Genomic DNA, 14,576 nt, shown 5'->3' with positions numbered 1-14,576 from the left:
CACCAGTTCTAGGGACAGAATTAAGCCATTCGACCCATTAAGTCTACTCCCACATTCAATCATGGCTGATCTATCTTTCCTTCACAACCCCCTTCTCCTGCCTTCTGCCCATGACACCCGTACTAATCAAGAATCTATCAATCTCTTTCCATAAAAATATAATTGACTTGGCCTCCACAGCCACATGTGGCAATGAATTCTACAGATTCATCACCCTCTGATGAATGAAATCCCTCCTCATCTCCTCCCTAAAGGTACGTCCTTTTATTCTGAGGCCACGGACTATGGTCCTTAAAACTGGCAAGCCCCTGGAACAGAATGCTTTGACAACTGGTTAAGTCATGCCTTTGGTGTTCAGACTGTGAATGCCCCCTCACCCTTAGTGCTGACCCTCAGACCACTGATTCATCATCATGCTCTTGATCCCCCCGGTCCACACTGTACTAGGAAATCTGTATCGCAGCAGTGAACTGTCCCATGGCTCAGTCTGGAGAGGGTGCTTGTTACTGCGGGTGGTGGATAGGATACGATAGAATAATTATCCCAGGAGAGAAATTGGTCTGCCAACAGTCATAAAACACAAGATCCATGAAATTAAAGTGACAAGTGGAAAGTCCAGGATTTGGGATGTGCAAAGATTGGGGGAGGGGAGGTGAAGGGGAGTCAGTCTCAGTCTACCCCACGACAGAAGGGGGAGGAGTTGTACAGTTTGATAGCCACAGGGAAAAAGGATCTCCTGTGGCGTTCTGTGCTGCAACACAGTGGTTCCCGCTTGAGTCGAATGGCAGCATTGCACTGAGATGCAGGCTCAGAATTCTACCATGGCCGTCACTGTGAGTGTAGCCATTGCTGGGGGACTATCAGTGGCCGCTCCATGTGTGGACAGACCATCCCGATCCTCCGACCTCTCTCGTCACCTCCCACCGGATGGAATCTGCCTGTTCCCCTCTCCCTGTTTCACTGCACGAACTCAAGGGCCAGCAATCGCCGCGGAGTTTGTTGCCGGGGGAATTCTCCAGGCTAGGGAGACCTGCAGTGTCGAATAGTGAAAGGCCTGGATAGAGTGGATGTGGAGAGGATGTTTCCACTAGTGGGAGAGTCTAGGAGCAGAGGTCATAGCCTCAGAATTAAAGGATGTTCTTTTAGGAAGGAGATGCTATTTATGAAGGTGGTGCTATCTGCGCGGAGTTTGCATGTTCTCCCTTTGAAGGGCCCCAAGTCAGCACCTATACATGTTCTCCAGAGATGCAACCTGACTTGCTGAGTCACTCCAGCACCTTCTGTCTTTTTCTTTTGTAAACTAGCATCTGCAGTTCCTTCCTTTATTAGAGAACCGTTTTTATTTGCATACCTTATTTCTAGTCTGAAGATAGAAGAAGGGTCTCGACCCAAAACCTCACCTATTCCCTTTCCCCAGAGATGCTGCCTGACCCATTGAGTTACTCCAGCATTTTGTGTCCATCTTCATTTCTGTTACATATACACTGCATGAAAAGTGTGCACTGGGATGGTAATAACTTGAACATGTCAAATTTCCTCTCTGAATTTCATCTGTCAAATATCCCATGCTCCTGAATCTTATCATACGCAAGGTCTGAATGTTAACTGCGAAACATTGCTTTGAAAGTACAATAGTCAGAACAACCTGCTGAGTTTGTGATTTATTGAGGAACTCGTTGGCATTCAGATGTTCCACAAGGTACAGATGAGTTGAGCTGCGCTTCCATACCATTCCCTGAACGTTCTTCAGGACTCCCAATACCAGAATTTTGAAAAGGAATTCTTCCAGCCCTATCTTCACCTGAAACAGAAGAATCAGAAAGATTTACAAAAGCACAAACCGATACCTTGTGCTTAATTCCACATAAGACCGACTTTCTTTCAAAGATAGGATTGACTCTCTTCCATGATTTAATAGGGAAATAGTTACATATGAACATCAAGTACATGAAGCCTATTGCACTCCGCCATAATTGAGTGGGATACAACTCATAGAGCATAATGAATAAGAAATAGGGGCAGGACAGGAGTAGGCCATTAGTCCCTTCACATCTAAATCAAGATCATGGCTGATCATGGCCTTTTTTTCTGCACACCCGGGAGACCCTCTCCCCGCTATCCCCCCCCCCCCCCCCCGGACCTTTCACTGATGCGCTCCCCGCCCCCCCCCCCCCGGACCTGTTGGTGCTGGGGGCAAGAGAGAGTAGGGGAAAGGGGTGTGCTGGGGAAAGGGGGGGTGGGGGAGAGTAAGAGTGTGTCTGGGGGAGAGAGAATGGTGGCGGGGTCTGAGAATGGGGACTGGGGAGGGGGACAACAGGGGTCGTCCTGAGGGGGCTTGGTGGTGGGGGAAATAGGGGTACTGGGAAAAGGGGAGGTCGTGGGGAAAGGGGGGGGTGTGGGGAGAGTAAGATTGGGGTTGGGGGAGGAGAGAATGGGGGGGGGGGTGGGAATGGGCCCAACGGGCCCTCTTCGCTAGTATTCCTATATATATATATTGGTGGGTAATTGAAGATCTCTACATTTTGGAGACATTGAATATGTGGTTCTACATCAATACATAGGTGCTCCTCAACATACGATGGGGTTACGTTCCAAGAAACCCATCGTAAACCGAAAATATCGTAAGTCGAAATGCATTTAATACACCCGGTCACGTGGCCGGAAGCGAGCTGCGAAATATCGTAAGTCGAAGCATCGTAAGTCAGGGAGCACCTGTATTCAATTGCAGTGGACATTGGTGGGTAATTGAAGATCTCTACATTTTGGAGATATTGAATATGTTGGAGAAGTTGAGGCAGGTACTATCACAATGTTTAAGAAACATTTAGACAGGTACATGGATCGGATAGGTTTGGAGGAATATGGGGCAAATGCAGGCAGGTGGACCAGTGTAGATGGGGCATGTTGGTCAGTGTGGGCAAGTTAGGCCGAAGGGCTTGTTTCTATGCTGTAAAGGGCCTGTCCCACTTAGGCGAGTTTAAGGCGACTGCCAGCGACTAGGCTGTCGCCAACAGTTCGCCGGGGTGTCGCGGGCATGATCGTGAGGAGTCTTCCAAGAATCGTAGTGGATCTCAGCGTGTCGTTGAGAAATCAACCGGAGTGAAATTTCTTGGCGACAGCTGGCTTGTCGCCAGGTATCGTTGCTTATTGCGGGCGCTGTCGCATGCTGTCCCCAGGTTTGCTAGGTTGTCTTAGATGCATTTAGAAGCACATAATACATTAAGTAAAGTCATTTGAAGATACCATAAAATACTTGTGTTTAACCAATTTATTTACGGTCAGGACATTTGACAGGTAGATTGGAGGCAACAGTTTGACGGTCAGGTGAGCGTGGGAATTTTCACGATGTTTATATGGCTATCAGCGATTACATTTAAAGTAGGCTCCCAACCCAGATATGCAACCCACAAAGCAGATATGCATTCCCATACATTTTCAAAGAATGCCCACACTCCTCACAAGAATCCATTTAACCACTTTTAAAAATAAATTTCTTCATACTGCTATTAGTAAACTGGAAGTCAATTCAGTTTATGCCTTGCTACCATGAAGCTTGGTTTTCAAGTAACCCGGGCAAGATGTTATATTTCAAAACTCTCAAGTAATTACCGACTTGTCAGTGATTTCAGTGAAAATTAGGACGCCGGAGAAGCATTGACAGCGTGGGAATGTCGCGATGTTTCCGAAGACGCTGTAATCTCGACCTGACTCGGCATTGTCGTGGTCATTGTCGTAGGGTAAAAGAAAATTTTGGCGCCTTACAGCACCAGAGACCCGGGTTCGATCCTGACTACGGGCGCTTGTTGTACAGACTTTGCACATTCACCCTGTGACCTGCGTGGGTTTTCTGAGATCTTCGGTTTCCTCCCACACTCCAGAGACGTACAGGTTTGAAGGATAATTGGCTTGGTATAAATGTAAAATTGTCCCTAGTGTGTGTGTAGGATAGTGTTAATGTGCGGGGACCGCTGGTCGGTGTGGACTCGGTGGGCCGCAGGGCCTGTTTCCATGCTGTATCTCTAAACTAAACACTAAACTAAACTCCTGATGCTTTGAGCAGTATCTCCACGGTAACTACGTGGGGAGCCACATTATTCGGTTGACTCCAGGCCTGTGCTACTTTTTTTAATGGGGGTGGTGTTTCTCTACACTGCCTGCCACCTTCCCAACCTCCATGGTAACACCGTTTATAAAAAGTGATGATTCCTCACAGGTGCTGCATCAATGTGTATTATCATCGGCTGCTGAAGATTGCAATTGTCTGTAGAATCCTGCAGCTTCTGAACTATCTGGCCCTCGTTAATCTTCGGCTCAATTAACCGGATTCTCTTCAGAGCATCTTTCAGCGACAGATTTTGATACAATCGATCAACGTAGAGAGATTTTCCTATACGGGAAAGAAATATCATAATGATTAGAAAGGTTCTATTTTGGTTTCGGTATAGCTGTAATTTTGTTTGAAAGCAGATTGTCTGTTGTTAACACAAAACGTTGGATAAGGGCGGCACGGTGGCACAGCCGTATAATTGCTGCCTTACAGGGCTTGCAGCGCCAGAGACCCCAGTTCGATCCCGACTACAGCTACTTGTCTGTACAGAGTTTGTACGTCTCCCTGTGACCTGCGTGGGTTTTCTCCGAGATCATCGGTTTCCTCCCACGCTCCAAAGACATATAGGTATTTAGGTAAATTGGCTGGGTAAATGTAAAAATTGTCCCATGTGCCTATTAACACTAGGATAGTGTTAATATGCGGGGATCGCAGGTCGGCGCGGACCCGGTGGGCCGAAGGGCAAGTTTCCGCGCTGTATCCCTAAACTAAGCTAGAACAGGTAACAACTGTGGAGGGAATGGATAGGCGAAGGTTCATAGAACATAGAACAGTACAACACAGGAGTGGGCCCTTCAGCCCACAATCTTTTTGTCAAACATGATGCCTAGTTAAATTGATCTCATCTGCCTGTACATGATCCATATCCATCTATTTCCTGCACTTCCATGTGCCTATATGAAAGTCTCTTAAACACCGCTATAATATCTGCCCCCACCACCACCCCTGGCAATACGTTCCAGGCCCCCACCAACTCTTTATGTAACAAACTATCTCCCTCTCACCTTAAACCTATGCCCTCTAGTGTTTCACCCTGGGAAAAAGGTTCCGACTGTCTACCCTATCTACGCCGCTCATAATTTTACATACTTCCATCAAGTCTCCACTCAACCACCGACCGACAACCTTCTGAAAGAGGGTCCTGACCTGAAAATGTTGCAATAGACAATGGACAATTGCCTATCCTTTCCATCCACAGATACTGCCTGACCTGTTGAGTTACTCCAACACAGTGTATATTTTCTTTTCACAGCGTTTATTGCTCCTTGTGTGTGTCTATTATTAACCACACATCGAGAGAAACCATGCATCAGCTGTCAGGGAAGTAAAATGCAGAGTGCTGCAGAAACTCAAACTGGTCAGGCAGCATCTCTGGAGGACATGGATAAGCGACGTTTCAGGTCAGGAGCCTTCTTTGGACCGATGCTAGTAGGGGGGAGAAAACTGGAAGAGAAGTGGGAGCGGACAAAGCCTGACGAGTGATGGGTGGATTCAGGTGAGAGTGGTTTGATTGGAAAATGAGTGAACAAAAGGCTAGAGATAAAAAGGATACAAAATGGTGTCAGATAAGGAGAGGAGTGAAATGTAAAGAGGGAGGGATATAGGTGGAAAGGGACAGTAGGGGCGGTGGGGTATATGGAAATTGGCTGATTATATTAAATAAACACAGTGATGTGTGAGAGAGCATACGTTTTTGTTCATTGGTAGGTCATCAATGTCAATCCTCTCAAATGTTAGTGTGTTAACTTGTCTTCCTTCTGCCTCCATTCAACCCACCCAAATATGCCACAATGTGATGGAAAAGACTTACCCACTCCAGGTCTCTTTGACGATATTATTCTAACGGAAAGATCGTCGTGGAATACGCGAGCTGCCGAGTCGTGCCTGGGAGGGACGGTGAAATGTTTTACCAGGTACTGCTGGATGGACTCGGTTTTAATATTCAGTCCTATCGGCACTTTGTAATGATGGAGATAGGACGGGATGTAACAATGCTGGCGTTTAACGTCACAGATCACAACCAACCGATATTCAGGATTACAATGACGCGTCAATTCCTCAAACAGTTCTCCGAATCTGACGCTGGTTTCATAATTCAGGCAATCGGCATGTATCAGCGTGTAGATCTTCTGTTCCAGAGAGCCTTTGCTCAAAGCCCTGCGCAGAAAGAGCTCCACTTCCTCGCAAGTGGTCTCCTCGGAGCACAGGAGCACCTCATCGTAGCTGGGCAGTGGCTGCTTCGGAGTTTGCATGTAGATGCATAGAGCGGTCTTAAGGATCTCGGGCCGAGAGCAGATAAGGAGGTTTGGCCTTCCGTAATGCAGAGAAGAGGGGAGCTGCCTCCTTACGGTCATCGCATTCAAACCGGAGAGCTGGCCGAGCAGTTTTCCAAAAGCGACCGTATCTAAATGGTCACTTAAAAAAGCGGCCATGTTTCCCATGAACCTGTTCCAGAGGAGACTAATTGCTTTTGGCAGCTTTGCGTTTTCTCTTTGGTGCGATGTCTTTGATGTACCCGTGTCGTGCATTTCCCCAGATACCGACTCTGCGGCTTCCAGACACATCTCCGATGGACCCAACTCCAAGAATCGCAACCCAGCAGCATCCTCCGCCTGGAAGAGCACCGAACTGCTATCATGCTCCTCTCTATCACCCAGGACAAATGCCTGAGCTCCGACTGGACTCAGTTCCTGTGGACTTGCATTCGTCAGACCAGCGTCTTTCAAGCTCATATCAAATTCTTCTTCGCTCTCTTCGATTTCCTGCAGGGCATCAGTTCCCTCATCGACAGCATCTGCCTGATGCATCGCGCTTCCGATTTCCTTGGCAGTGCAGTGAGGTTTAATGAAAGACAACATTGCAAGCACCTGCTCGGACAGCCAGTTGCCAGCGGCAAAGCTTCCCAGTTCAGAGCACAGATACACAATCTGCTCTGCCGTGTAGTAGTTCAGGTGGTAAAACGTTGCGCGCCTCTTCCCCATAAACTCACGCCAATCCTGAAGGCACTTCTCCAGTGATCTGCACAATATTTGGAGCTGCTCAGAGATATAGCCACTTATTCTCAGGCACTCGATGTTTCCGGCACGAAAATCCATTGTCAGACAGGCATCACTCTCTTTACTGCAGTAAACCTGTGCCGTCCAGTTTCTGTAGAGCATGTTCCCTGATGTGTTCAATTCAATAAATGCTTTCCCAAGCCTTTGTACGTTGTTAAAGTTCTGTCAACGTTAAAAATAAAGCGTTAGCTGATCTAATGGAAAAGAATACGACATATTCTCCCCCCTAATACGACATAACTGAACTGAAGATGCGGGTTTACAGAAAAAGACACAAAGTGTTGGAATAAATACTGTGTGCAGTTCTGGTAACTGTGCTTCAGGAAAGATGTGGTTTTGCTGGCGAGGGGGCAGAGGAGCTTTACCAGGATAGACACAAAGTGCTGGAGTAAATCAGCGGGTCAGGCAGCATCCCCGGAGAACATGGACAGGTGACGTTTCGGGTCGTGACCCTTCTTCAGACTGATTGTGGTGGGGGTGGGGGAGTAAGTGGGAAGAGAGGAGGGCCAGTACAAACCCTGGTGAGACACAGGTGAATGCAGGCGAGGGTTGTTCAAAATTGCAATTCCATGTGCAATTATGCAAGTAACTGTTTAAATACTGCCAATATTTCTAGAGAGAATAATGTTCCACCATGATGCAAAACATGAAAGATACGTTGTTAATGTGATAATGCAAGTCATGCTAAAGGCAGGAACCCCAGTGACTTAAAATATGAAGGCGTAATCATGGTTGAGGTCTTCAACGACGCTCTGCATGGTGGTGTGTGCCCTGAGTAGAGTTTCCAGGCGGCAGTCCAGAAGACTCACTGGGTCTAATTAATAGCATATATGATCAGGATAGGATTGCTGGCCTATTATGTCAGAAAGCGATGTGTAGGAAAAAAACTGCAGATGCTGGTTTAAATCAAAGGTAGACTCAAAATGCTGGAGTAATTCAACGGGTCAGGCAGCATCTCGGGAGAGAAGGAATAGGTGATGTTTCGGGTCTCGACCCGAAATGTCACCCATTCCTTCTCTCCTGAGATGCTGCCTGACCCGCTGAGTTACTCCAGCATTTTGTGTCTACCTTCGATGTCAGAAAAAGAGGTCATTCGGTCCTTTGGGTCCAAGCCAATGCTCACAAACACTGTGCCATCAGCCCCGTTCGACACTCTTTATTTCCATGTGGCCCTGCAAGTTCTTCTTTTTCACATACCCATCAACTCCTCCTTCATTCCTTACCACTTACCAACAGTAAACGATGATTTCCGGTAGCCAGTTAACCGATAAGTGCATCTTTGGGATGCAGTAGGAGGGGAGAATATACAAACACCACACGACAGCACCTGAGATCAGGATGGAAATCCTTGTCCCTGGCCCGAGGCAAAAGCACGACAATGCCATTGTTCCATCCTCTGGATCATTCAAAGGTCCAGTGTAGTGTCAGAGAACATCGGAAGAAGGGTCTCGACCCGAAACGTCACCCTTTCCTTCTCTCCTGAGATGCTGCCTGACCCGCTGAGTGACTCCAGCATTTTATGTCTACATACAGAGAACACCAAGTGCACTCTCCCACCATAACCTGAAATGAAGGGATCCTTTACTTCATACCCCTTTTTCTGTGCGCTTGGAAATATCAAACGCTTGTGTACGATTATTAATCATTTTTCGGTGTTGAGGTCCAGTGAACTTTATACATCAACATAACCGAATGCTTATTGCAGTGAAACTGAAAAAAGATCAATTCAGTTATCCTGCCAAGAACTTATACTTGGGACGAAAGGACACAAAGTGCTGGAGTAACTCAGCGAGTCAGGCTCAATAACATGAAAAGGTGACGTTTCGGGTCGGGACCTTTCTTCAGACTGATATCTGGAGAACCACGTACGACACATTGTCTAATTGATCCAGGACTTCCAAGAAAAGAATGACAGCAGCTTAAAACAGACAGGAGTAAATGCATTGAGATTGATTTCCTCATGTAGTATCATTTGCATGCTTGATTATTCGCAAGACGAAATTGCCTTTGTCTCAACTAAGTATCTCAAGATTTGAAAATCGAAGCTGAACTACTTTACAAGGTATTTCATCCAATGGTATTTTTACCTCCATAAATCGGGCAACTTCCTCTTTTCCCCTTGCCCTTTTCCCTGACATCAGCATGAGTTTGTTTTGCAGCTCCTCCAGGTCTTGCAAAGCATATTCCTTCCATTCACTCGTGCTCTCGTCAAGAAGGTACAGCCGAAGCACATCTCCTAGTGAAAGCTGAACAAGACGATACATGAATTTGGGTGACGTCAGTGCCGATGGGCGTCTGCACTTCGCTGCAAAATGAAGCTCTCCGTTCTGCTCGAAGAGCTGTGAGGTTTTACAAATTCATCCCCATGAGACAACCGACAAAAAATGAGGAGTATTCGCTCAGACCCAAAGTTGTGGGGGGGGAGGGGGGTGGGAAGAGGAGTGTTTGGGTGGGAAGGGGAGTGTTGGAGGGGGTGGGGGGTAGAAGAGAGGTGTTTACACTTTACTTTAGACTTTGGAGATACAGCGCGGGAAACTGCACTTTGGCCGACCAGCGATCAATCACCCCGTACACTTATACTATACGTAGGAACTGCAGATGCTGGTTTACACTGAAGATAGACACTGAAGATAAGATGCTGGAGTAACTCAGTGGGTCAGGCAGCACCTCTGGAGAAATGGAATAGGTGACATTCTGGGTCGGGTTGAGACCCTTCTTCAGACTGAGAGTCAGGGAAACACTATCCTTCACACTTGGGACAATTTACTATTTTTATCGAAGCCAATTAACCTACAAGCCTGAACGTCTTTGGAGTGTGGGAGGAAACCAGAGTACCCAGAGAAAACATGCAGTCACAGGGAGAACGATCGAACCCGAGTCTGTGGCGCTGTAAGACAGCAGCTCTACCGCTGCACCACCATACCGCCTTTGTTGTTTAGAGTTAAGGCAGAGCATTGGGGCAAAGTAATGAAAGCTTTTGCCTTGCATTTACCCTGTGGTATCATTGATACCATTGGGAATGTTCAGAATAGTAAATTAATGTTCTATTCTCAGCATTTACTTGGTCCACCTCAATTACTACATCCTAAATCACATAGTGCAATCTTATCCAAGAAATCACGAAAGGAATACATCGGGTAAAACAGAGTCTCTTGCCCAGAGTTGGGGAATCAAGAACCAGAGGCCATAGGTTTAAGGTGAAGTGGGAAATATTTTGTCGGAATCTGAGGGGTAACTTTTTCCACACAAAGGGTGGTGGGTGTATGGAACAAGCTGTAGTTGAGGCAGATACTAACATAACATTTAAGAAGCAATTAGACAGGTATATGGATAGGACAGGTTTAGAGCGGTATGGGTCAAACACAGGTAAGTGGGACTAATGTAGATGGGACGTATTGGTCGGCATGGGAAAGTTGGGCCGAAGGGCCTGTTTCCACACTGTACGACTCTATAATGCTATTTCATTTTCACTTTCATTTAAAACCATCTTGGACTAGCTCATCTGGTATCACCTTGCCCAATCTCATGAAGGACCAATGCCATGCAACCTCTTGAAGACAACCTGGTCTGATCGCAGCCCAGGATTATCGAACCTTACTGCAGTGAAAGGTTGTAGGTGCATTATCATAGCTGTCTTTTTATATGTTGGTTTTACCAACTGGCTGTCCCGATGCAAGTACCTTTCCCTTGTGCTGAGGTTGAATGTTGCCCACTTTGTAAATGCCTTTGTTATTGATGGCTGCTGCAAGAGACATGGAGGACGTTTCAACAGATCCATGACATTCCTTCAGAGTTTTCAACCATTCCAAATAACGAGCTGAATCTCTCTGTGGGGATAAAAAAAAACTGGAGCTCACAACTTCATTCATCTCAGATCTGAAATATTAAACTTGTTTCCCCTCCACAGCTATTTCTGATTTTATCTCAAGCCTATGTTATGCATTTGTTGCTTTTTAATTATATTTTTATTAGCCTTGGGCAATACAAAAGTTGAACCATCAAACCTGCTGTCTTGCTATAAGGATCAGTGTTAAGGCACAATTAGACCATTACCAGTTTCTCTGGAAGTTTTGGATCGCTGTAAAGTGTCTTCTGGATTTCCTCAACAGAATCCCTCAATTTCTTAAAATCAATTTTCTGTTGGAGTCCATAAATGAAGGGTGAATAGCCCATGATAGCATCATGGAAGCAAGCAACACGATCAACTTCCATGTCATTTTCCCCAGCTGATATGGATGCCAAGTCTACAAACACTTTAACTTCCCTTAAATCTGCGGAAGAAAGAACAAGAGAGAGTGAGTGAGAGAGAGCAAGAAAGAGTGAAAGAGCAAAAAAGAGAGCGAGAGAGAGAGAGAGAGGAGTGAGAAAGAAAGAGTGAAAGAGAGCAAGTGAGAGAGAGAAAGTGAGAGAGGTAAGGGTTGCATTTTGATATTGATGGCTGCTGCAAGAGAGAGAGAGAGAGCGCGTGAGAGAGAACAAGAAAGAGCATGAGAGGGAGTGCGAGATGCAGAGAGCAAGACCGTGTGAGAGAGAGTGTGATAGTGAAGGAGAGACAAAGCAAGACAGAGTTACAGTAGATAGATAGAAAGGATTGGGGGGTGTGGAAGCAACAACAAATTGTGAATGACAATAACATTTTTAATGCAACCATAGCATAGCACAAGGCAGAATGCCAGAATGAAATCCAAATACTAAAATATCTTTACTTACTTGTCAAAGCTTCTTTTACCCATTTTATAAATGGCTGCCTGCGAATAAATTCATCTAAGCACTCGATGCATTTGGGAGTAATTTTCTCGAGACGTTCTTTAGTATTAATTAGATCTGCATCAACATAACTTAATGGTTGTTGCTTGAAAGTGGTATCATTCTAAAAGGGGAAAAAAAAAACCTGTTCTTGATATTGGCTAATGGATGGATATTTCAGGGCAAATGATGGTCGTAAATTATACCTTTGGTATGGTTAGTAATAATTTGGTCATGTGGATAATTCGTTCACACTGAAAAATGGAGCTGTGCATTTACTACTGATAACCCTCTGCATTTTATGATCACGTTTTGTTTATTTTCTCATTCTGGTTCAGAAAAGACTTCCAGCCTCTCATTATTCAATCATTCAAGAATCACTCTGCACATCTTCCTAATCTGGTATACAAGTGCTTCTGGAAATATTGTGGAGTTTATACTTAGACCATGCTCTCTGAAAATTATTGCTATGAAGGTCTTTGGTAGTATGTGATTAATGGTATCTGAATTGTTATAATGCACAGTTTCACATTCAATTTCATCAGCCATTATTCTATTGAAATAAAAACAATATATACTATCATCTCTCCAAAGCCAAAGTCAACATTAAAAGTCACATCAACTGTGGAATTATTTGCCACAAAAGGCTGTGGAGGCCGTCAATGGATATTTTTTAAGGCAGAGATAGATAGATTATAGATTAGTACAGATGTCAGGGGTTATCAGGAGAAGGCAGGCATGGGGTACTGATTGTGAATGATCAGCCATGATCACATTGAATGGCGGTGCTGGCTCGAAGGGCCGAATGGCCTACTCCTGCACCTGTTGTCTATTGTCTAAGGCAGGAGAATGGGGTTAGGAGCGAGATAGATCAGCTGTGATTGAATGGTGGACTAGACTTGATGGGCACGATGGCATAATTGTCTTCCTATCACTTTTGACTTATGACCTTATTATAGTAGTCCAAGGAATTACAGATGCTAGAATCTAGCGTGGAACACAAAGTGCTGGAGTAACAACAGGCCACTCAGCATCTCTGGAGGACATGGATAGGTGTCATTTGGGGTCAGGATCCTTTTTCAGATTGAATAAGGTCCCAACTTGAAATGGCACCTATCCAAGTCCATCAGAGATGCTGCCGGACCTGTTGGGTCACTCCAGCACTTTGTGTCCACCATTAATAGGCCCACGTACTAATAAACGCACAACCACAACATTTTTTACCCACATACTTACGAGTTTTGCCAAGTTTTGAATCTTTCTGAAGTCGCCCTGTAGCTCTAACTCTGTCACCATGTTCTGAATCATTCGTGCCGAGTCAGCAGCTAAGTGAAGCTTGTAGTACTCTTTGATCTGGCGAAGCCTCTGCTGAGGCAAGTTCCTTCTTTTCACCACTCTGAACATGATGGAAAGCTCTTTCTCCATCTCACCAGGATGCTCCCTCAAATCGTAAAACATCCGATCAACTTCCTGGAAGGTTATGGCACCACTTTCAACATTCTCGCATAGGTTTGTGTAATCATTCCAGCATAGGTCCCAGATACTGGAACAGAGATCTTCCAGAGTTTCTTCGTCATAGTTAGATGCCTTTGCGGCTTCCATCCAGCAGTGAGAGACAACAGTGCTGTCTGCCAGCTCCTGCATTTTAAACGCCATAGCTTTGATGTCGCTGCTCACGTTAAAATATTTCACATCAGGAGCAGGCCGATTTTTAGTTTGTTCACCTGTCCAGCTTTTGATTCTGACAAGTTCATTCATTGGCCTGTTTTGAACATTGGCATTATGACTTTCTTCCAGGATAGTTATATCAGTGACTGCAAAGCAAGTGAGCAGAGATATTTCTTAATATCAAGTATACGAAGATTTAAAGATATTTAGATCTATTAAAATTAACAAAACTGAGGTAATAATTAGTTTAAGTTTCAGTTCAGACATGAGAATTCTGAACTTCAGATTGGAAGTTACAATCAAATTAACCTCATAAAGACAGACACAAGAGGCTGCAGATGCTGGAATCTGAAGGAAAAACCAAACTGCTGGAAGAACTCGACGGCTCTGGCAGCATCTGTGGAGGCAAAGGGATGGTCGATGTTTCAGGTCGAGAACTTTGATTTATGCACAGCCATAACCTTGGTGTTTCTTAACAGTGGGGAAACACAGGCCTCAAAAAAGGTACCACCTTACTTAATAAGACATTTCAACAGAAAAGCTGATTTAATTTATTTAGGATATTTGCATTTCCAATCGATAGTTTCCAACTTTTCTGGCATCTTGCGGTTAACAGACATTTTGTTTAAAAGCTTGTTGATTGCCAACACAATTAGAATCTGTGGAATTCATTACAAAGTGAATTCATCTGTGGAATTGGAATTCATTACAACGTCTTGATTCGTTCAATTTATGCACCTCAGGGCTGTGGCAGAAAATCTTCCTGAACAAAATCTTATCCATTAAACCGTAAAGGAAAAGTAAAATCCCTGTTGCCGAATCAATTACCATGCAGTTATTTAATTGATATTTCAAGTATTATTATTTTGCATTGAGTTCACATACAGCATGGAAACAGGCTTTATGGCCTATCGAGTCCATGCCGATCATCGATCACATGTATGCTAGTTCTATGTTATCCCTCTTTTGCATCCAACGCACTCGGGGCAATTTACAGG

The 14,576-nt window shown here is 45.0% G+C and overlaps 1 protein-coding gene across 2 annotated transcripts in view; it reads right to left on the bottom strand.

The window, feature by feature from the left end:
* Positions 1-14,576, bottom strand: part of LOC144594590 (E3 ubiquitin-protein ligase rnf213-alpha-like) — a 136,480-nt gene that overhangs the window by 67,632 nt on the left and 54,272 nt on the right. For both annotated transcript variants that reach the window (XM_078401324.1, XM_078401325.1), the window contains 8 exons: positions 13,147-13,724; positions 11,875-12,034; positions 11,218-11,435; positions 10,845-10,991; positions 9,252-9,410; positions 5,919-7,326; positions 4,212-4,387; positions 1,646-1,801 (listed from right to left, as the gene is read on the bottom strand). In XM_078401324.1, the coding sequence (XP_078257450.1) occupies positions 1,646-1,801; positions 4,212-4,387; positions 5,919-7,326; positions 9,252-9,410; positions 10,845-10,991; positions 11,218-11,435; positions 11,875-12,034; positions 13,147-13,724 (3,002 nt within the window). The remainder of the gene's footprint in view (positions 1-1,645; positions 1,802-4,211; positions 4,388-5,918; positions 7,327-9,251; positions 9,411-10,844; positions 10,992-11,217; positions 11,436-11,874; positions 12,035-13,146; positions 13,725-14,576) is intronic.

This window comes from Rhinoraja longicauda, chromosome 6, assembly GCF_053455715.1.
Source record: "Rhinoraja longicauda isolate Sanriku21f chromosome 6, sRhiLon1.1, whole genome shotgun sequence".
Lineage (NCBI taxonomy): Eukaryota > Metazoa > Chordata > Chondrichthyes > Rajiformes > Arhynchobatidae > Rhinoraja > Rhinoraja longicauda.
Note: the sequence above shows the minus strand (reverse complement) of the source record. Positions and strands in the feature narration are given on the sequence as shown.